The sequence below is a fragment of the Orycteropus afer genome, unplaced genomic scaffold, assembly GCF_000298275.1.
Source record: "Orycteropus afer afer isolate SDZICR_OR568_19922 unplaced genomic scaffold, OryAfe1.0 scaffold00162, whole genome shotgun sequence".
NCBI classification, from domain to species: domain Eukaryota; kingdom Metazoa; phylum Chordata; class Mammalia; order Tubulidentata; family Orycteropodidae; genus Orycteropus; species Orycteropus afer.
In genome coordinates, this window is record NW_006921749.1 from 1636633 (window position 1) to 1660806 (window position 24174).

General features: G+C 35.5%; 1 protein-coding gene across 1 annotated transcript in view; it reads left to right on the top strand.

Annotated features, from left to right (window-relative positions):
- KIAA1109 (KIAA1109 ortholog) overlaps nt 1-24174 on the top strand; it is a 311628-nt gene that overhangs the window by 273210 nt on the left and 14244 nt on the right. Inside the window, exons 65-78 of the mRNA XM_042781736.1 lie at nt 180-395; nt 2243-2423; nt 3082-3283; nt 5353-5514; nt 6474-6613; nt 7690-7891; nt 11657-11857; nt 15640-15819; nt 17864-18001; nt 19056-19313; nt 20365-20515; nt 20918-21075; nt 21202-21394; nt 21599-21816. Coding sequence (XP_042637670.1) covers nt 180-395; nt 2243-2423; nt 3082-3283; nt 5353-5514; nt 6474-6613; nt 7690-7891; nt 11657-11857; nt 15640-15819; nt 17864-18001; nt 19056-19313; nt 20365-20515; nt 20918-21075; nt 21202-21394; nt 21599-21816 — 2600 coding nt within the window. The remainder of the gene's footprint in view (nt 1-179; nt 396-2242; nt 2424-3081; nt 3284-5352; nt 5515-6473; nt 6614-7689; nt 7892-11656; nt 11858-15639; nt 15820-17863; nt 18002-19055; nt 19314-20364; nt 20516-20917; nt 21076-21201; nt 21395-21598; nt 21817-24174) is intronic.

Genomic DNA, 24174 nt, shown 5'->3' on the forward strand with positions numbered 1-24174 from the left:
GTGAATCCACTAAACAGGAGAAAACTCAATTGTTATGAGCTAAGTGAGTAAATTTTGTGAATTTATAAAACAGTAAAATTTATTTACAGACTATTATTGCTTATTATAATATCTTAGAAAATGATTTTTTTAAATGTTTTTCCATTTTACTACAATGTAATAATCAATTCTTTCTTTAGACATACGTCTCGTAAAAAAGCAACAGGCTTTGCTGCTGTTCATCAGCTATTTACTGAACGCTGGCCAACAGCCCCAGTCAACCGAAGTCTCAGTGGTACAGCTACAGAAAGAAATATTGACTTTGAACTTGATATACGGGTTGAAATCGATAGCGGAAAATGTGTACTCCATCCAACCACCCTTCTACAAGAACATGATGATATAAGCTTGAGAAGGTAAGAAATAGGTTGAAAAAGAATAGAAGTAACTTCATCTAGAAAGTATTCATTGGAAATACTAAGTTACAACAAGCTTTTTTTCTCAGATCCCAAGTAAATGAAATGGCTGAATGGTTATTTTCAGAGCATAGAATTTCTTTAAATAAGTATATAATATTATCTGGCAACTAGAAGTGGTTGTCTGATTTAAAGTCTGGCAAATCTGTTAATTAAAATAGTTATATCTTTGAAATTTTCCTTTAACGTAAGCATGAGTTTTTCAGTTAGTACTCATTTATTTTATTGTGCTTTGGATGCAGATTTACAGAGCAAAATTTGTTTTACATTCAACAGTTTATGTACATTTGATTTCACACCCCTATTACCATTCCCAACCATAACCCACTCTCCTCCCCTCCCTTCCCTGTGACCCCCCTCCCTGTGACACCCGCCCTCCCCATGCCCTTCTTTACTATACACTGTCTGAGCAGCCTTCCCTCCATGTGAATGCTGCCCCTCTGGTGCCCCGTGGCCAATTGCTCCACGGGGTATATCTCCATTGAGTACGTGGGTGCATCTCCCTGGGTTGAGTGTTCTGCATGTAAGTGTTTCTGCTGTTGGGCTGAGAGCCAATCCGTGGGAGTGAGTCCTATCCCAAGCCCAAAGGATATTCCAGGGCCATAGTCTTGGGGGTCCTACCAGACTCCATCCAACCAGTAATTCTGGTCATTATTGTTTTCGAATTTTGTTCCATATTTTTCCCCCCACTCTATCCCAGATCTCCAGTTTTGATCCCTTCCCTAGTGGTTGGCATTGGTAGCCAGGCACCATCTGATTCTTCTGGTCCTTGAGGTTCATCATATTACTTATTTATTTATAAGTAACTATTTAGATTTTAACTGTTTTTGTTGTTATGTGCTGTCGAGTCAGACCTGACTCATAGCAACCCCTCCTTGGGTTTCTGAGGTGGTATCACTACAGAAGTAAATTGCCCAACCTTCCTTCCAAGGAGTGGCGGGTGGGTTTGAACTGCCAGCCTTCTGGTTAGCAGTCAAGTTATTGGATTTTGATAAGTTCATAAAACAATAAAAAGGATTAGGAAACAGTCTCAACTGAGAGGCGTCAGTAGTCTGGAATGTTGTCAGGATAGAACTGCAGCTTTATCATTTGTTTCTACTGTTAACTAAATAGTATAGTAACCAGGATTAACAGGAGATTAATTTTTCTTTGAATTCATTTTGATTTTCTTTCCTAATCTAAAAAAAGAAAGTAAAAAGTAAAAATAATAGCAGTAATTGAGTAGATGGGTAGGAGTAGGGTGGGTGGAGTTATGGATAAAACAAGAATGGCAAAATGCTGACAGTTATTGAAATGGGTTATGTGGGGATCTATTAACCATTCTTTTTATTTTGTATATGTTTGAAGTTTTCTGTAAAGGTTATATAAATGGTCTGTTTGTCTAATGAGGCATTTATAAAATGAGAGAGCAGATAAAAAGACTCTTTTAACTATGTTAAAATCTCTTGCAAATTAATGATGATAAAAGGAATGTTAACTTACCATAATGTACTTCATATTTTAGGTTAAATGGTAATAAATTGCTGATGTCGGTTCAACCTAATATGACAAAGTATTCAAGTAAAACAATCATGACCTTAGGAAAGAATAAAGGAAACTATCCCATATAGTTACAGGCCTACAATATTAACAACATTAGTGCAAGGATCACCAGACCAGAGTGATAAGCTTTACTTTTCATCTTTATCAGCTAAGGACTACATTCCATTTGCTGTATAAGTAAAGAAAATAAAAGGAGGTAAATGTTTCCTTTTTTATAGTGATAAAACATTTTTTTCTGTTTATAGGAGTTATGATCGAAGTTCCAGGAGCTTAGATCAAGATTCTCCTTCTAAAAAGAAGAAGTTTCAAACTAATTATGCTTCTACGACCCATTTAATGACTGGCAAAAAAGTGCCATCTTCTCTACAGACAAAGCCTAGTGACTTGGAAACAACAGTATTTTACATTCCTGGTGTTGATGTAAAGGTAAAAAATAAAAAACCTAATATTTTAGGATAAGGGATTAGATTATTAATAACATTGTTACTTTCTGTCATATATTCTTCCTTTGCTCATTACATTAAAAATGGGACTTTCTTTACTAATAGAGCCATATTTTTAACATAAGAATATCCAAATTGTAGGCTGTCATTTCTCTTACACCACTTTTTCCATGAAAGTTGGACAGAAAAAATTAAAAACAAAGGATAATTCAAAGGATTTACTGTATAGTTGTAGGTGCTCCTGCTTCACACCCTGCCCTACAAACCTTTGAAATATCTTAGGTTCTAAAGGAAACTTAGAATCATATGGCTGTTTTTCCTATTATACATTGATATTTATTATTAACATACTTATTAAATCTTATCTAGTGTCACTTCATTAAGTAGCTTGTTTTTTTAGATTATAAAATTATAGGATCCTAGAATGCTAAGTTGGAAAGTACTTTACCTAAGATGACCTTTTCAATTTTAAAAATGAAATGGCGTAAAGTAACCTGCTAGAATTACAAAACTAACTTGAAAGATCTAGAACTGGCTCTTCTAACACTGGACCAGTATTCTTTCTACTACATCGGTCTATGTTTCTTGGTATTCCTCAGCTGGATAATTTTAACTTTGAAAGTTTATTTGTTCCAATACAGTTACATTACAATTCTAAGACTCTAAAGACTGAATCACCTAATGCATCCAGAGGATCTTCCTTGCCCAGAACACTCTCAAAAGAATCCAAGCTGTATGGTATGAAAGATAGTGCAACATCTCCTCCTTCTCCTCCTTTACCTTGCACTGTCCACAGCAAGACTAACACCTTACTTCCTCCCCAACCCCCACCTATTCCTTCAGGTATTTAAGGAGAATATACTCTCTTTTTTGTTGTTATTTCTTTTCATAACAATTTTTAGTTACCACCTACTTGCTCTATGGATATTTCCTTTAAAAATTACATGTTTAAGAAAAACGGACATAGATTTGTTAATAATAACTATGCAGAGGTCATATATGGAAGTGTTAGCCATTTCCTTTTAGTTATTTTTCAAATTAATACTTCAGAATATTAGTTAACATAAACTTAATATACTAACTAGTTTACTTAATTAAATATTTAGGTCTAAATATTTGGAAAAGGATAGTTTTATGTATTCAGATTTGGAGCTTATGATCTAGATGGAGATACCAAATTTAAATCTTTAAGACAGAGTACATTGGGATTAACCATATCTAATAGGAGCTCTGGTAGCATAGTGCCTAAGGCACTTGACTGCTCACCAGAAGGCTGGAGGTTCAAACCCACCAGCCACTCCTCGGAAGGAAGGTTGGGCAATCCTACTTCCGTAAGTGATACTGCCTCAGAAACCCAAGGAGGGGTCGCTATGAGTTGGGGCCGACTCGACGGCAAACAACAACAACAACATTGATTATCAAGGAGCACTGGTAGCATAGTGCCAAAGACATTTGACTGCTAACTAGAAGCCTGGAAGTTCAAACCTACCAGCCACTCCTTGGAAGGAAGGTTGGGCAATCTACTTCCATAGTGATACTGCCTCAGAAACCCAAGGAGGGGTTGCTATGAGTCGGGTTCGACTCGATGGCAGTGAGTTTAGTTTTGTGGTTTTTTATTGATTATCACTTGCTGCATAACAAATTACTTCAAAATTTAGTGGTTTTTAACCATAATCCCAGTTTTTGTAATTCAAAATTCAGGAACAGTTTGGCTAGGTGAATCTGGCTCAGGGTCTTTCACGATTTTGCAGTCAAGATGTTGGGCAGGGCTGAAGTGATATGAGCACTTGACTAGAGCTGAAAAATTGTGTCTAGAATGTCCCAATCACATGACTAGCAAGCCAGTTCCTCCCCATGTAGGTCTTTCTACAGGGCTGCATGAGTGTTCTTACCTGACTTTCCTCCCAAGAAATAACCCAAGAAAGAACAAGGCAGAAGCTACAATATCTTTTATGATTTAGCCTCAAAAGTCACATACCACTGCTTCCACAGTATCAGATAGGTCACCTATTCACTGGGGAAGAGAACTACATAAAGGCATGAATACCAAAAGGCAAGGGTCATTGGGAGCTACCCTGGATGGCTACCACACCACATAATAATACCTTACACATGTGGTTGAACATATGGTGAAAAAAGAGAAATGATCAGAGTGGACAAGTGGAACTTGATAGATCTTTTAAAGTTGATGGTAATCTTATAATAATGCCTAATGTTTTTTGTGTCACTTTTCAATTCACAAGTCACATCTACATCTATTTAGTACACAATAGATATTATTATCCCCATTTTATAAATGAGGGGAGGTAAGACCCAGAGCAGTTGAATGTCTTTCCCAGGTTTACACAATTAATAAATGTGGGCACTGGAAACCTAAGCCAAAAGTAACTATTAGCTATTCAGAATTAACTTAGCTATTCTACTAATTCTAGTGAAGTGGAGATAGGTAGAAGGAGAGATGGCAGCTGAGGTAGGGATGATTATAAATATGTACAAAGTAAGAGCAGCAAGGTGATAGGAAAGCCTGAAAACAATGACTTTTTCCTCATTTGCTACTAAACATTGTTAGCCAGAGTTTTCTATCTTACATCTGAAGTAGGCAAAAAGAACTAACGCTAATGAGAGACTTTACAAGTATGAAGTTGAGAAATTGGACTAAAATTTATGAACTAGAGCAAGTAGGAATAAGTATTGTACTAAACATCATTAGTCATCTTTGTACTCTAACATTAATGTATCATTTCTATCATCCTGCTATTTTTATTGCTTTTTTGTATGGTCTTAAGTATAATGTGCTTCACCTGATTAAGCTGTCTTATCATTCTAATTTCCCTCAAAATTATCTTCTTTCATGTTATTGGACCTATTTACTAAATTCCCTTAAATGTATCTCACATTTACAAATGTTCTAGCCAAAGGAAAAGGAAGTGGAGGAGTGAAAACAGCCAAATTATATGCCTGGGTAGCACTTCAGTCATTGCCAGAAGAAATGGTTATTAGTCCCTGCCTGTTAGACTTTCTGGAAAAAGCACTGGAAACTATTCCAATTACACCAATTGAGAGGAATTATACAAGTAAGCATTTTCCTTATATACATATTCCCCCCATGACATATATCTTGGATCCCTTTATTTAGAAAATTTCTTAATACTGTGATACTTTTATATATTAAATGATAAATATAAAAGAATTCTAGAACTGAAAAAGAACTTGAGAGATCATCTAGTCCTTAAAATGAGAAAACTAAGTCTTTGTGAAATTAAGGAGCTCTGGTGGCACAGTGCCTAAAGCATTTGATTGCTAACCAGAAGGTTGGTGGTTCAAAACCACCAGCCACTCCATGGAAGGAAGACTGGGCAATCTACTTCCATAAAGATTTACCGCCTTGGAAACCCAAAGTGGGGGTCACTGTGAGTTTGTAATCAACTTGATGGCTGTGAGTTTGTTTGTTTTTTTTTGCTTTCGTGAAATTACATTATTTGTCCAAGGCCCCATCCAGGTGTTAACAAAATTAACATGTCCTCATTGCCAGCATTTTGCTATGTCTGTTACTGTAGGTCTGGGCTCAGTTGGAAAAAAAAAAAAAAAAAGCTTGGTTTAGGAACTGAGGCACTACATGACATGGTCAGAAGTCCCTAGATCAGGGGTAAGATTTAGAGTCCAAATGATGTTGGGAAGAGGAGGTTATATAATGATGAGGGGTTCTTGAAACTAAAATTCATTTGGAAAAGACATGCTCCTTTTCTTGGTTTCCTTAGGTCCTACATTAGTGTCTCTCTTGGACCGGAATCTCCCTAAGGGCAAGGACATTAGTGCTTACTTTCTTTGTACAGTATGTGGCATAGTGCAGGGGAATTTGAGTTTGGGAGAATGAGCAAAAACTTTGAATAGAAAAAGATGTGTAGAATGTTAGGATGTAGAAACAAATGTATCTGGATGTTCATATCTCTGATCTCTGTAATAACATGGGAGAAAAAAATTATTTTAATGAGTAGTTTCCCCTTGTCCTAATGAAACTTCAATATTTTAACAGCTGTCAGCTCACAAGATGAAGATATGGGACATTTTGAAATACCCGATCCTATGGAAGAATCAACAACATCATTAGTATCATCTTCAACATCTGCTTACTCTTCCTTCCCTGTAGATGTTGTGGTTTATGTACGAGTTCAGGTGATATACTTCATCTAGTCCTTTTTACTTTCAAGAAAAAGTAAAGTAAAAGTCATTCTTTAGTTTACTTGAACATTTTCAACAGTATTTAAACTTCTTTTTAACCCTGGGTTCCTATATATTTTAGATATTTGTGACTTAGAGGTTGCCTGAACCTCTGGAAACTAAATATAAAATTTTGTATATATGTTTATTTTTCTGTTGAGAAGGTTCATAGATCTTGGAGCTTTTTAAAATTTAGATCTCAAACTTTGGTGGTGAAAATAAAAATATGTAAGACCTTTTTAAAAAATATTTTGCTTTTTTTAGTGTAGCACCTTTATTTCTTGACATTGTGGTAAGTTCTGGGCAGAGGCAATATGTAATTGAGATATAATATCACAATACTACCTTTGTTGGAATTATCCCTAAGACATGTAATATTTAATTTCATCTTTCATTCTAAAATACAATTCTATCAGTAGGCTTTTGGGAGCATATACTAGAGTCCAATTGAGGCCGTTTATTAAGGAGATTTTGGTCACTACTTGTCTCTATACTTCTTAGTTCAGTTTATCCTTTATTAAAGTTTTATAATCTCAAAGATAAAAGAGGCATTAATGGTCACTTAAGACCAACTTCAGTCTGGTCTTCTGGAGTTTTGTACTGTATTTTTTGAAAGTCTGATGAAAACATAATTTCTGAGAGCTTGATGGTTTATGAAACCCTTGTCATTATTAAAACGATCTTTTTCAATTTAAATATAAGGGAAATTACTTCCTTTAAAAAAAAAAAAAAAAGACTTGGTTATATGCAAGTATGAGTATAAATATTTTTAAAATGCTAAAATATCTAAATGTCTAAATATCACACGGAAAAGACCTCTCAAAAATACCATTTTATTAGTACATTATGGTTCATGTATCGTTTATCAATTTGAAAAAAACTAGGACATTAAACACAGAACACTCTTAAATGTCAAGTAAACAGTGGACTGAAATGGATATTAAATGTAGCTTTTGGAATCCAATATGGATTTTTGTAACCATCCAATTCATAGAAACCTTTTTTTTTTTTTGTCTCTTACTCTTTTTTAGCCCTCACAGATCAAGTTTAGTTGTTTGCCAGTATCAAGAGTGGAATGCATGCTAAAGCTGCCATCCCTGGACTTGGTGTTTTCTTCAAACCGAGGAGAACTGGAGACTTTAGGGACTACATATCCTACTGAGACTTTATCTCCTGGAAGTAATGCTCCTCAGAGTGCAACAAAGACCTCTGCAAACAAGACTGGAACACCAGGTATAGAAACATTTATTCCTCTGGTATAAAACCAGATACTATTTTTGTATAAATATTGTTTTAACAGTACTTAATAGACATTGAAAAAAAAAAAACCTATAGTAAACCAAAGTTTCAGTATTTCATGCATTACTAGATACTGACTACCCTTTAGTTTGTATATTTAAATAAAGGACAGTTGGGTAGCATTTAGTTGTTGGCTTGAGTATGTATACTACAAACACTGTGAAGTAACTGTCATATGATATACCCATGTTCAAATACTCATGAATTTTTTCTTTATGCTGTTGTTTTATGCTAGATTTTACATTTAAGAGTAATTAGTGTTGCAAATGAAAAAGGCATAGTGTTGTTTGGCACTGATTCCTTACAAAATAGAATTAAGTTGTTTCAAATAATATGTATATTTTTAAAAAAAGAGACGAGATTGAATGAAAATTGATAAGAAAATTGGTGTATCATTAAAACATTGGTTGTTAACCAGGGGGCAATCTGAATTCAGGGAATATTTGGCAAAGGAGGGAGACGATTTTGATTGTCATACCTAAGGGAGTATAGCTGGCTTCTAGTGGGGAAGCCAGGAATGCTGCTAAATCTGCTACAGTGCACATGACCCCCACACTCTGAAACAAAGAGCTATCTGATCCAGAATGTTAGTATACCCACTCCTCACTTAACAACATGCTTAAGTTCCAAAGACCAGGTTGTTGTGCAGAAATTGGAATGTTACACGGAAATGGAGGATGACTACACCATTACATAGCTGCCAAACCACTGAGAATCATGGTCCAGCCAACTTGACACATAACCTTAACCATCACAGCCAGCATTACTCTAACCTCAGTGTTAGTTAATGCCAGTCATATATCATTAAATACACAAATTAGTCACAGAGTAGACTATTTACTATTATCGTAAATATGAAACATCAGATAATAAGATAGTCAACAAGTAAGGAGTAGGTGTATTTGTGTGTATTTGTAACACTAAAGAAATGGTGTGAATATTTGAGCGTTTTCACATAAAATGGGAAAACAAAAAGGTTGATTTCTTAGAAATAAAATTTTTGCTAACATGGTTGTACTTATCTTTAAAATATTGCTACTGGAATTAGGTTGTAGTCAACATAATTTTGGGGTGGTAGTCTTGTTATCTGAAAGCATATTTTTCTGACTATACAGATAATTCATTGTTTATTACAGAAAATGAAGAAAACAGAAAAGTGCTGAAATTAAAATGATGCATCTTTATCATAATCAGTGTTATCAGTTTCTATTCTCCGTTGTTTTTGTAGAGATACAGTCTTGTTTCCAATCACAATTGAAGTAGGTTTCTTCCACTGTGTAACTTTTAAAAAATTGTAAATATCATATGTATTTTCCAAAATCATTAAATGTTCCTTCCTAAAATAACTTTAATGATTGCATAATATTCTGTCTTTTGGATTATATATTTGAGATTCCTTAAGGTTTTTGTTTTAGCTTTTATTTTGTAAATAATACTGTAATGAACATCCTTATATATAAATATTTGTAAATGACCGTACAGTAAATTCTTAAAAGTAGAATTCCAGGGTTAGAGAGTGTTTAAAGAATTTGGTGTGTTTTACTCCCTAGTAAGACTGTAAGATTTTACATCCTCACCATGATGTGTGTAGACACCAAGTTCATTGTACTTTTCTCAACTGTGTGCTTTAATTTTATTTTTAATCATTGTTGATGAAATGTATTCAAATGATATTTTATTATTTTTATTTTCATTTTATTTATTGGCTGTTTGGAGAGAGGGGTTAAATATATATCCATGACCATTTTTCCATTGGGATGTTCACCTTTATTTAATGACAAAATGTCACATAAATTATTAACACTTAAATTACTATAATAACATATCTGTACTATGTTAGGAATATAGTGAAAAGAATATGAAACATACCTACATTTTGGTTCTTCAGAAAACACAAAAATGAAATAGTACCCCTTATCTTATCATCATAAAATATTCAAGAGGAAATGATGAGAATATTACTTGTTATGTGCCATGGAGTCGGACCCAACTCATAGCAACCCCTCCTTGGCTTTCCGAGGTAGTATCACTATGGAAGTAGATTGCCCAACCTTCCTTCCAAGGAGTGGCTGGTGGTTATGTATATAAATTATAGGTTGTTCCAGTCTCCATACTTTCAAAGGATCTTTATTGCATGTGTATATTGTGTTGTGGTGTCAATGCTGAGAGTTGCGTATACAATGGTGAACCTAACAGACATGTATCTGCTAACACAAATATTAAATCGAATTGGAGAAACAGATAATAAACAAGTAACATACATATTTTAAGTGGAAACATGAGTGCATATGAGTTAGCCAAGCAGCAAGTGGGGAGAATGAACATTTCAAGCAGAGGATGATACAAAATCCATGAAGCAGGAAAGAATTTGGCAGCTTTGGGGAAAAAATAAAAAGTGTAAAGAACATCGTGAACCAAAGGATGTATTGGCATAGGAAAGGTTTAGAGAGGAAGGAAAGAGCCATATTTGTGGGAATACCACTGAAAGTCAGGCAGAGAAGTTGACTTGGTCTGATTTACATTTGTAGAGCACAAGTCTAGCTTCTGTGTGGCAAGTGGATGGAGGTGAAGAAGAGTGGAAGGAAGGTGGGAAAACAATCACAGTTGCAGCTGACCAGGCAGAATCGATGGTTGCCGAGGCTAGAGCAGCAGCATTGGAGATGGAGGGAAATAGGCAGACTTGGTAGACGTTTGACATAGAAATGATATGGTGACAAAGGGCATGATAGGGAACTGGAAGTTGGAAGAATAAAGAATAACTCCAAGGTTGAGCTATTTGCATGGAAGTGCCACTTAATTTGTTGTTATTATGGGCCGTCAAGTCGGACCCAACTCATAGCGACCCCTCCTTGGGTTTCCGAAGCAGTATCACTACAGAAGTAGATTGCCCCATCTTCCTTCCAATACGTGGCTGGTGGGTTTGAACCACCATCCTTCTGGTTAGCAGTCAAGGGCCTTAGGCACTTAACTAGAAATGGGGAAAACTGGAAGAAATGCAGATTTCAGGGGTAGGGGTAAGATCAAGAGTTTAGTTTGGGATACAGTAAGCTTTAGATGCCTATGACCCATTCTAATAGGATTTCAGATAGGTAGCTGTGATATTTAAATCCAAAAGATGTCTGGGCTGGATATACATATTTTGGAATAATCACAAAATAATATGATGTTCTACTCAAGTGGTCTCATTTGTTTAAAGCATATTTTAAATTAGCCTGTCCATCCTTGTCAAATGTTGCCAATAAATGCATTTACACTTTTTGAAAGGAAGATGTTTTCCTTTCTACATTTACATCCCTTGTATCTCCACTGTTACCTACTGAAATGTGGATTCCAATTGTATGATGTGTTTTGTGCACAGTTTATTCTACTTTTCATTTTGCCCAACCCTAACTATTTTGGGCCTCTTCTGCTGCCTGATACCAATGGAGTAAAGGGAAAAAGAAACAAAATATTTGGCTAAGCATACATATAAATAATTATTTTAAAGATGAACAGATGTATCCAATCATAGTATATAGAGAAAAGTAATTGGAAAACGCATCTTAAGTCCTCATTTCTGTTTTAAGGATTTAAGTCTGGTAAAGTTTACAGTGTTTCCACTTATTTTGCAGTCATGTTTGATTCTTAAGAATAATAGTGAGTGGATTTTTTAATTTCTTGTGACTTATAAGTATTTTGGATTTCTTGTGTCCACTGTAGGTTCATCAGGATTAGGCAGCCCTCTTGGCAGAAGCCGACACAGTAGTAGTCAGTCAGATCTGACCAGTTCCAGCAGCAGTTCTTCTGGCTTGAGCTTCACTGCATGCATGTCTGATTTTTCCCTTTATGTATTTCATCCATATGGAGCAGGAAAACAAAAAACTGCTGTTTCTGCACTCACATCTGGATCAGGAGGATTAGGTATACTGAGCATATTTGTGTCTTTTTCACATTTATTATGTATTTTCAAGCTTTCATCTTTTTAGAAATCATGATGCCTTTAATAATGGATACAAGCCAAGATTAGAAACTTTTTATATTTTCCCTTTTGCAAATATCCATCTCGTCTTTATGGAATAAAGAGGAACATGAAATAAGTAATTCAAGTATATAAACTACGTAAGAAAAAAGGTTTCAAAAAACTTTATAGATGATATGCACAGCACAGTAATCTTACCTGAAGATCAAAGGTTACTTATGTTACTAAATTTTGTAATGTTTTACCAAATAACTATTTGTATAAGAATTTAAACTCTATGAATAAAGTTAAGTGTACAGGTCACATAAATTTGAAATGAGACATTTAGTTTTTAAAATTTAAGAGTAAATTTAAATTAGCATTTAAATTTTAGTTGAACTACTAAAAGTGCATCTTAGTATTACTTGGTGCTGTGGAGTCAGTTCTGACTCATAACAACCCTGCTACCCTACTAGCCAGTCCTGTACCATCCTCATAACCATTGCTGTGTTTGAGTCCATTGTTGCAGCCAGTGTATCAATCTATCTTGTTGAAGATCTTCCTCTTTTTCACTGACCCTCTATTTTACTAAGGAGCTCTGGTAGTATAGTGCCTAAGGCACTTGACTGCTAACCAGAAGGCTGGCGGTTCAAACCCACCGCACACTCCTCGGAAGGAAGGTTGGGCAATCCTACTTCTGTAGTGATACTGCCTCGTAAACCCAAGGAGGGGTCGCTATGAGTCAGGGCTGACTCGACGGCATATAACAACAACAACAACAACTATTTTACTAAGCATGATGTACTTCTCCATGAGCTGGGCCCTCCTCATAACATGTCCTGAGTACACAAGACAGGTTCTCACCATCCTTACTTCCAAGGAGCATTCTCATTGTATTATTCCAAGAGATTTTTTCCATTAGTCTGGCAGTTCATGGTGTATGTTCAGTATTCTTTGCCAACATTATAAGGCAAAGGCATCAATTCTTCTTCAGTCTTTCTTGTTCATTGTCCAGCTTTCACAAGCACATGAGGCAATTGAAGATACCTTGGCTTGGGTCAGTCATACCTTAGTCCTCAAGGTGACATCTTTGCCTTCTAACAATTCAAAGAAGCCTTTTGCAGCATATTTGCCCAATGCAATACATCATTTGATTTCTTGACTGCCATTTCTGTTAGTGTTGATCATGGATCCATGTAAAATGAAATCCTTGACACCTACAGTCTTTCTTCCATTTATTGTGATGTTGCTTGTTAGTCCAGTTGTGAAGATTTTTGTTCTCTTTATGTTAAGGTGTAATCCATACTGAAGCCTATAGTCTTTGATCTTCATCAGTAAGTACTTCAAGTCCTCTTTGCTTTTAGCAAGCAAGGTTGTATCATCTGCATATGGCAGGTTGTTAATGAGCCTTTCTCCAATCTTTCTTTATGTATTCTAGCTCTTGGATTATTTGCTCAGCGTACAGATTGAGTATCTGTGGTGGAAGAATACAACCTGACGCACACCTTTCCTTATTTTAAACCAAGCAGTATACCCTTGTTCTGTTCATCTGCCTTTTGTACAGGTTCTGCATGAGCACAATTAAGTTTAAGTGTTCTGGAATTATGGTTCTTTGCAGTGTTATCCATAATTTATTTTAATCTACACAGTTGTTATCCATAATTTGTTTTAATCTACACAGTTGAGTACCTTTGCATAATCAATAAATCACAGGTAAACCTCTTTCTGGTATTCTGTGCTTTCAGCCAAGATCAATCTGACATCAGCAATGATTTCCCTTGTTCCACGGTCTCTACTGAATCCAGCTTGAATTTCTGGTTAATGTTTTGGTGCAACTGTTTCATTATCTTCAGTAAAACTTTAATTATGTGTGATATTAATGATACTGTTTGATCACCTTTCTTTTGAATGAGCACAAATATGGATTGCTTCCACTTGGTTGGCCAGGAAGCTGTCTTCCAAATTTCTTGACATAGATGAATGAGCACTTTTAGTGTTGCATCTGTTTGTTGAAACATCTCAATTGGTATTCCATCAATTCCTGGAGCCTTGTATTTTGCCAATGCCTTCTCTGCTGCTTGGACTTCTTCCTTTTGTACCACTTGTTCTTGGTCATATGTTACCTCCTAAAATGGTTGAATGTTGACAAAATTCTTATCGGTACAAAGACTGCATATTCCTTTTATCTTCTTTTGATACTTCCTACATCATTCAGTATTTTGCCCATAGATTCCTTCAATATTGCGACTTGAGGCTTGAATTTTTTCTTCATTTCTTTCAGCTTCGGACACACTGAGCGTGTTCTTCCACTTTCATTTTCCAACTGCAAGTCTTTGGACATTTCATTGTAATACTTTACTTTGTCTTCTTGAGCTTCTCTTTAAAATCTTCTGTTCAGTTATTTCACCATTGCTTTCACTTGCTTTAGCTACTCTACTTTCAAGAGCAAGGTTCAGAGTCTCTACTGACATCCATTTTGATCTTTTCTTTCTTCCCTGTCTTTTTAATCACCTTTTTATTTCTTCATGTATGATGTTTTTGATGTCTTCCCACAACTCATCTGGTCTTTGGTCATTAGTGTTCAGTGCATCAGACTTATTCTTGAGATGGTCTCTAAATTCAGGTGGAATATATTCAAGGTGGTGCTTTAGCTCTGGTGGACTTGTGATTTCCTTCAGCTTCAGCTTGAAATTGCATATGAGCAATTGATGGCTTGTTCTGAAGTTGGCCCCAGCCTTGTTCTGACTGATATTGAACTTCTCCATTTTCTCTTTCCACAGATGTAGTCAGTTTGATTTCTCTTTATTCCATCTGACAAGTTCAAGTTGTACTGGTTCTATTTATGTTGTTGAAAAAGTATTTCCAGTGAATAGGTCATTGGTCTTTCAGAATTCTACCATGTGATCTCAGCTTCATTTCTATCACCAAGGCCTTATTTTCCAACTACTGATCCTTCTTCTCTGTTTCCAGCTTTAACAGTCCAATCCAAATATGGCCAGTAATTATCACTGCATCTTGATAACGTATTTGCCTAATTTCAGACTGCAGAACATGGTAAAGATCTTCAATTTCTTCATCTTTGATGTTAGTATTTGGCACATAAATTTGAATAATAGTCTATGCTAAGTGGTCTTTCTTGTAGGCATATGGATATTATCCTATCACCAACAGCATTGTACTTCAGGTTAGATCTTGAAATGTTCTGTCAATAAAAGTGATGCCATTCCTCTTCAGTTTGTCATTCCTGGCATAGTAGACCACAGGATTGTTTGATTCAAAATTAGAAGAAAAAGCTGCAAAACACCTATCAATAATTGGAACGTGGAATTTACAAAATATGAACCTAGGAAAATTGGAAATCACCAAAAAATAAAATGGAACACTTATAGATAGATACCCTAGGCAGTAGTGAGCTGAAATGGACTGATATTTGCCATTTTGAATCAGATTAAATAGTACATAAGATCTTGATATTACTAAATGTCTCTTGTCTAATAATTAGATAAATTATGAAGACACCTACTGCATCTCAATTCTAGTTTTTATCTTTGGGTGATGGTTGTAGTATTATGTTTATGATATTGAACCTATTCAGGTATTGTTAGGAACTCTAGTAGTCATTAGATTCTGCTTGAATTTAATTGATGGCATCTTTTGGGTAATTTTCATCTAATTACATAGTTTTGTGTAAGTAGCTATATGTGTATGTACCTCTATGTGGATTTTTTGTTTGTTTGTTTTAAAGGGAATGTGGATGAGGAACCCACTTCAGTCACTGGTCGGAAAGACTCCCTCAGTATAAACCTTGAATTTGTAAAAGTGAGTTTGTCTCGGATAAGACGTTCAGGAGGTGCCTCATTTTTTGAAAGCCAGTCTGTAAGCAAGTCTGCAAGCAAAATGGACACTACATTAATAAATATATCTGGTATTCAATTTTACAGTTTTGAAATCAAAATGTTGTTTTCTGTAACTCAGTGATGGCTTCCCTTTTGCATTTTTTACATATTAAATGCAGTTAATATGTTAAGCTTTTGATGATAAGTTGATTTTTTCAAAGGAGAAGTATGGGTCAATATGATCAATGTTTGAAATATTTATCACCCAAGGGCCAGAATAGTCCTAATTAAATCACTGAAATGTACTTCTTAACTACTACTCTACTCTGACTTGGTAAAATGTCTGCTATTTGCTAGTTTTTCTCTTTTTTTTTTTGATTTAAAGTCATGAAACACTAAAGGAAGATGAGTAATGTTACTTAAAAAAAATTACACTTGGTGTCAGAAGATCTTAAGTTGTGTATTTTAATTCTAGCTTTAAACCTAGCTGTATGACTGCACAGATCACTTACTTAATTTTCTTTATATTGTGACATATTTAAAATCAAATGCATGAGAAATATTTTTAAGAATTCAGAGTACTATGTGAGTATAAACTTTGATTATTATTAATTGCAGAGACATTGTGTGTGTATGTGTATATATATATAATCAAGCAGTATTCATTTAGCAAGCATATTGAGTCTATATTTTATAGTGACATTGTGCCAGAAGTTGTAGTAGGCATTTGAGGAGAACAAGCATGAATAAAACAAGGTTTTATGTGTAGACAAATGGTAATGCAATGTGGTAAATGCTATCATAGAGATTTATAATAGAGGAAGAAACAATAAATGCTGTCTTACCTGGGAGCTCTGAGAAGCTTTCACAAGGAAATGACACTTGAGCTAGATTTTGAAAATTGAGTAAAATATTTTTGGCTATAGCAACATGGTATTCAGTGGCACAGAAGCATCAAAAACTATGCTTTTAAAACATAGTTTTTGTTCATTATGGCTGAAACATAACTGAACATTTAATTAGTTGTACAAAGTTGGTCAGGATAGAGGGAGAGAGGCGACTTAGAGTAAAGCTGGTAAAATAGATCAGTTCCAGATCGTGGGGGTCTTGTATCCCCATATCCCCAAGCTAAAGAATTGGATTCTGTACCTTTGGGCGATGAGAAGACATTGGAGGCTTTTAAGAAGTAGAATAATGTTTTCAGATTGTTTTCTTTTGTAGAAAGAAAGCTGATAGTAGCATGAAAGATGGGAGACAAAAATGTTTGAGGTTACTGAAGTATACCAAGCAATAGGGGAAGAAAGCCTGAACTGTGACAGTAAAAAAGAAGAAAAGATGGTTTCTAGAGAGATGTAAAAGAATCCATAAGCTTGAGAATAAGCTGTGGGAAGGGTAGGAGAGGAAACAAAATTGCTTCAAACTTTTGGCTTAGATAAATGAGGGGGCAGTGATACCATTAACTTAGAAAATAAAGATGAAGGTGTCTATAGGCCATTTAGGTAGAAGGGCAATTGACTGATGGGTTGTGTGGGTCTGAGCTCAGGCTGAAACAGAAACTTTGGATGTGAGAGTCATTGGCAAGTAAATTCTACGGAAATAATGGCAGAGGAGTAGAAGGACACAAAAAGCAGAAACAGAAGTGCTCATAGCAGAACCCTTCAGACTGATGAGTCACTGCTCTTTGTCTGAGAGGAAAATAGCAGTCCTTGCCATATAGCTGTTTAGTTTGTAACTACTTTTGAGGAAATATATATCCTAGCTCATCTGGATGATTTGTTTTCCTTGTTTGAGAAAAGCCCCATGTTAAAGTTAAAAGCTGGCTATAAGACAGATCTTTAAAACCTCTCTGGGAATTTCTCAATAAAGTGGTAATAGAATTCCAGCCAGACCACATCTCAAGAAAGGAAATGGGATTAATAGTGTTAGAATGTGCTAGTTCTATAATTTATGGATGAAATTATTATTACTTGCCAACTATAATATGTAACTTACTTTGATATTTCATGAATTGTAACATAATTATAATCCAGCTATATAATATAATGTTGTCTTATACTTACTTTGTGAGAATATTAAGGTTTTGTAAGTTTGTTCCAAATTTTTAAAAAAAAAAATCTTATTTTTATCTATCAGCTGTTTGTGATATAGGGTCTGCCTCTTTTAAATACGATATGCGCCGACTCAGTGAAATTCTAGCATTTCCAAGAGCTTGGTATAGGAGAAGTATTGCAAGACGCCTTTTCCTCGGAGACCAAACCATAAATCTGCCAAGTAAGTTTATCATGTAATTAGGTTGCATTACTTTTAGTTATAATAGTAATAAGATTGATAACACAGACTTTTTCTTACTTGGTAAGAGGTACCAAGAATCTTGGTAAGATTCACTCAACAAATGTCTGTTGACTTCTCTAATGTGCTAGAAGGAGCCCTGGTAGCACAGCAGTTAAGTGGTCAGCTGCTAACTTGAAGAAGGGTGGTTTGAACCTACCAGCCACTCTGTAGGCTAGCGATCTGCTGTTGTAAAAATTTCAGACTAGGAATACCTATGGGGCAATTCTACTCAGTCCTGTAGGGTCACTATGAGTCAGAATCAACGGTAAACAACAAATGTGCTGGGGATACATTTTTTGTTGTTGTTACGTGTCGTCAAGTCAGACCTGACTCATAGCTACCCCTCCTTGGGTTTCCGAGGAGTGGCTGGTGGGTTTGAACTGCCAGCCTTCTGGTTAGCAGTCCAGTGCCTTAGGCACTATGCTACCAAAGCACTGAGCTTATCATAGAACCAAATAGATGAAAACCTTCCCTTCTTGGGGCTTACATTCTAGCTGGCATTTTATTCTATAAACACTACTCTGTACTCTTGTAAAATCTGAAAATGCAGAAATACATTTAGCTAACCATGTTAATCATACTTAAGGGTGGAAAAGAGAAAATGTTGGAGTATGCTACCAACTTGCCTGTATCTGCACTTAGATGTCATTGTAGTATTGTGCACAGGAAGAGAGTTTTGGAATCACAGGTAGAATCAGTGTAATTCAGGAGAAAATATTAGAAAATCTGCGTCCAGTGCCTCATCTGTAAAATAGGAATAGAGTATCTGTCCTGCCTGTCTCATGGAGTTTCTTTGAGAAGTAAATAAAATACCATGCCAGAATGCACTTTGAAAGCTGTAAATCTCTGTATAGTTACCAAATAGAGTACTACAAGGAACTTGTGATGTGATTAGAAAAGGTGGATGAATAAACTTTTTTTTTTTAATCAAAAAGATGATTTTTATGCTCTTCATTTGACTTTATTTTGCTTGTTCTTTCTCCTTTTCTGCTAGCTTCTGGTCCAGGAACACCTGATTCCATTGAAGGGGTAAGCCAGCACCTTTCCCCTGAGTCATCAAGAAAAGCTTACTGCAGAACCTGGGAGCAGCCCAGTCAGTCAGCCTCCTTCAACCACATGCCTCAGTCACCTAATGTGTTCAATGAACATATAACAAACAGCACCATGTCGCCAGGGACAGCAGCACAGAGCCTAAAATCCCCAGCTTCCATAAGATCAAGGAGTGTGTCTGATTCTTCTGTTCCCCGAAGAGGTAACATTGTTCTTTTTGTTATTAATAATCTACCGATGCCCCAAGATACAAATTCAATGCAGTTACTCCCAGATTTCAGCTCCAAGGGCAGGGAGGTAGTATTTACAGGTTTTTATGATAGATCATAAAAAATTTAAAACTTTAAGATATTGCCAGCAAAAGAAGCAGCTAGATGGCTGGTAGCTTTGAAAGGGGATTAAGAGAGAGGAATAAACATCTTGTTAGTGTGCTCCATACAGTAAGGCTATTTTTAGAAAGAAAACAAACCCACAGTATTTGTGCAAGTCCCAAAAGATGCTTTCATTTTGAGAAAGTTGACCTTTGTATTCCTTCAGTGATTATTTTATATCCAGCTAATGTCAGGCAATGTGCAGGTGCCTGAACAGGTAAAACATAATGACAGAGTTTTTGTTATAAAGTAAGATTAGAGTATAATGAGCAAATGAAGGATTCAAATTATATACTGGCTTCATAAGAACAAAGAAGACAGGTACCCTAACCAGCCTCGAGGCCCTCAACTTCAAGCCCTTGATTTGGTACCTTATGACTGTCTGATTTGATGAGAAAATCCCAGAGTGATGACTTTATCTGTGCTGGTATGTCCTGTGTACCACAGTATTTCTTCATGTAAAGTGGAAGTTACATAGAACTTCATGAGCTTTCAGGAAGTAAGGTTACCAGAACTTACTAAGCATTCAGTAAATGGTAACTATTATTTTAAATGCAATATACTCCAAGAAAAACTCACTGCCACCAAGTTGATTCCAACTCATAGCAATCCCCTTTGGGTTTCTGAGGTGCTAAATCTTTACAAAAGTAGATTGCCCAGTCTTCCTTCTGCAGAGTGGCTGGTGGGTTTGAAATACCAACCTTCTGGTTAGCAGTCAAATGCCTTAGGCACTACTCTACCAGATAGCAACTATTAAATGTAAGGTTAAAATATAAGAATATCCTATTTTTACTTTTTTCATTATAGTGATGTGGGCGTTTTGCTTTATAATTGGCTGGGCATATTTGCAAATGATTATTTATTTGATTTTTCTATTTTTAGATTCACTTTCAAAAACATCAACTCCTTTTAACAAATCAAACAAAGCAGCAAGCCAACAAGGGACTCCATGGGAAACACTTGTCGTGTTTGCCATCAACTTGAAGCAATTAAACGTTCAAATGAATATGAGTAATGTAATGGGAAATACAAAGTAAGTTATTCATGTGCAAAGAAAAAATATTTAATCATCAGTTGTAATTTTTGGATATTGTACAATATCAATTCAAAACCTTTTTTATGCTGAATTATTTGAGACAATGCAATAGATAAAATATATAAATTATTTTATCCTAAAAATGGCTTAATCCCATGAATATTGTAATATGAAACAGTATATATTTCCTTCTGGAAAGAAGAATAATTATAAGGAAAACAGTAATTTTCTAGATAGGAAGAAAGCTACTTCATTAACGTTAATGTTCAAACATTTACCACATATTGTAAGCAATGTGTTATGTCTCTGTCAAACTTGACCTTTTATTTAAATCATCTGTTTTAATTCAGAACATTGGAAGCCATATATCTAATTAATAAATCTTTTTCCTTTCATTAGTTGGACAACTAGTGGTTTGAAGAGCCAAGGCCGCCTGTCAGTAGGAAGTAATCGAGATCGAGAGATTAGCATGTCTGTTGGTCTGGGAAGATCACAGTTAGATTCTAAAGGAGGCGTAGTTGGAGGGACCATAGATGTCAATGCTTTGGAGATGGTTGGTATGTTGAAATTATAAAACTTATCTATTGTATATTCAAATAATATTGAGAAAAGGGTTTTAATTGATTTTTATGAGTTTTCCCATTAGGCATTTCTGTGAAAAGTAATTATTGTTTCTGTTTTAGCTCATATTTCTGAACATCCAAATCAGCAACCCAGTCACAAAATTCAGATTACTATGGGATCTACTGAAGCCCGAGTTGATTACATGGGCTCAAGTATCCTTATGGGAATCTTCAGTAACGCTGATCTTAAGCTTCAGGATGAATGGAAAGTAAACCTGTATAATGCATTGGATTCAAGCATGACTGATAAAAGGTATTAAATAAAACATTGCTTTTGAACACTTTACATGGCTGATCTTAACATACGTTCTGTCATTCTTTGAGAAAAATTCATTTTTCCTGCAAAATGATTTTCTATTATGCATTTAATATGAATGAAAAAGCTGGGTAGGAAAGAAAAGTATTTTTATACTTTCAACTATCTGTAAGAAATACAATACTCTGTTTTGTACTCTAGTGAAATCTTTGTCCATGGAGATCTGAAGTGGGATATTTTCCAAGTAATGATATCAAGATCTACCACACCAGACCTGATAAAAATAGGAATGAAGCTCCAGGAATTTTTCACACAGCAGTTTGACACCAGCAAACGAGCCCTGTCTACTTGGGGACCAGTTCCTTATCTTCCACCTAAAACAATGACTAACAACCTAGAGAAAAGTTCACAAGAACAATGTAAGCATTAGAACTAAGTCTTTCTATATATGCTTTATCTTTCAACAAATATGTGTTACAACTTTAATAAAAAGTAATAGTTAATAATACTGATCTGTATACCTTACAATATAGTCCCATTTCCTTCCTCTCTTTACTCAGCTTAGAACTTGTCTGCCAGTAGAAATAGAGGCCATTATTTGGGAAGTCATCATTCATTATCCTCTCTCCCTGCCACCAACTAACTCATCTGCAACCATACCTGTTCCATTCTCTTGAACACTAATTACGACAATGTCATGTTCTAGTAAAGTTACAAGCATGTGCTTAGGCACTGTTTCAGGTGCAGGAGAAATGGTGGTGGACAAAGTCCCTACACTCAAGACTTTGCCTTCTAATGGAAGAGACAGACATAACTAACTCATTAACTAAAGATATAAGATTATTTGAGGTGGAGAGAAGTGCTAAAAAAAAAAAAAAAAAAATGAAAAAAGCAGGGGAAGCAGAAAGAGTATGAAGGCAGCTACTTTAGATAGAGTGATCAGGGAAAACTTTAATGAAGTGATATTTTAGTGGAAATATGAATAAAGTGAAAGAACTAGGTTAAGATCTGGAGGAATATAGTTTTAGGCATTAGGCCACTGAGGGATGCCAAGCTGCTGCGGTGGGAACAAATTGGGCTTGTCTGAGGAACATGGCAGTGGCCACTGTGGCTGGGGCAGAGTAAGCAGAGAGAAAAGGATTGGACATGAATTCAGAGATGGAAGCCACAGATCAGATTTTTAATACAATGGATAGCTATTGGAGAGTTGTGAACAGAGTTAACATCATTTGATTTACTTTTTCTTAAAATACCCTTTTAAAGCATCATTTGTCATTGTGTGGAGAGTAGACAATAGGAGAATAAGATTGGAATGGAAGTAAGGAGACCATGAAGAAGCCACTGCAGTAGTTATAGGCACGAAATAACATTGGCTTTGTAGGCTGAATAGAGGTAAAAGTGGTGAAAAGTAGTCAGAATCAGGATAAATTTTAATAACTTCTTATCTCAAAAGTATGGCGTATGCACTGAAAAAAACTAGAAAATACAAGCAAAAAAAAATCATATTTCACCCACCAGAAATCACCACTGTAAATATTTTAGAGGTATCTTTCCAAATATTTTTCTACAGACTGATATACATATATTTTGCCAAAATATTGTTCATCATTTTGTAACTTTTTTCTAACTGACAGTATCCAGCTTTCCATTTTGCTAATTATTTATTTCCTGTAATACTCTGATCACATTTTCACAACTGATCCAAAAATATCCTTTACGACTAGTTTGTCCATACTGGTATCCGATCCAAGATCCCAGGTTAAATCTGATTACATTCCTTCACTCTCCTTTGAGTGGAGTCCCTTTTCTTCATGATTTAACTTGTTGACAAGACCTAGCCACTTTTCCCACAAAATGTCTTACCTTCTAGAATTTTTTCAGTTATTTCTCTTATTTGTTTTATTTGTCTTGTTCTTCTGTTGTTGTTTGGGTGCCATCAGTTCGGTTCCAACTGATAACAGCCCTGTGTACAACAGAACAAAAAACTACCCAGTCCTGCACCATCCTCACAATTACCACTATGTTTGAGCCCATTGTTGCAGCCACTATGTCAGTCTGTCTCAAAGGGTCCTCCTCTTTTTCACTGACCCTCTACTTTACCAAGCATGATGTCCTTCTCTAAGGACTGGTCCCTTCTGATAACATGTCCAAATTATGTGAGACAAAGTCTCACCAACATCGCTTCCAAAGAAGCATTCTGACTCTACTTCCAAGACAGATTTGTTCACTCTTCTGGCAATCTGTGGTATATTCAGTATTCCTCACCACCACTATAATCCAAAGGCATCAATTTTTTTTTTTTCTTCCTTATTCATTGTCCAGCTTTTGCATCCCCATGAGGCAACTTAAAATGCCATTGCTTGGTCAGGTATACCTTAGGCTGCAAGGTGACATCTTTGGTTTTTAACACTTTAAGAAGTCTTTTGCAGTAGATTTGCCCAATGCAATACATTTTTTTTTTTCCTGTTCCTCAGTCCCTGTATTTCCTTTAAACTGGAATTTGTATCAGGCATATACAAATTGGGGGATATTCTGCAAAACACTTGGACTGGATGCTTCAAAAAGTCCTTGTCTTAAAAACAAACAGGCTTAGGAAATTGTTTTTGATTAAAGCAAACTAAAGAGATGTGCCACTTAAATACAGTGCATGATTCTTGATTGGATCCAGGATGAAAGTTGTAAAAAACAGTCAAAAGAACATTATTGGAATAGGTAGAGAAATATAAATATGAATTCTGTATTGATCAGTGCTTGTCAAACTTTAAGAATACTACAAA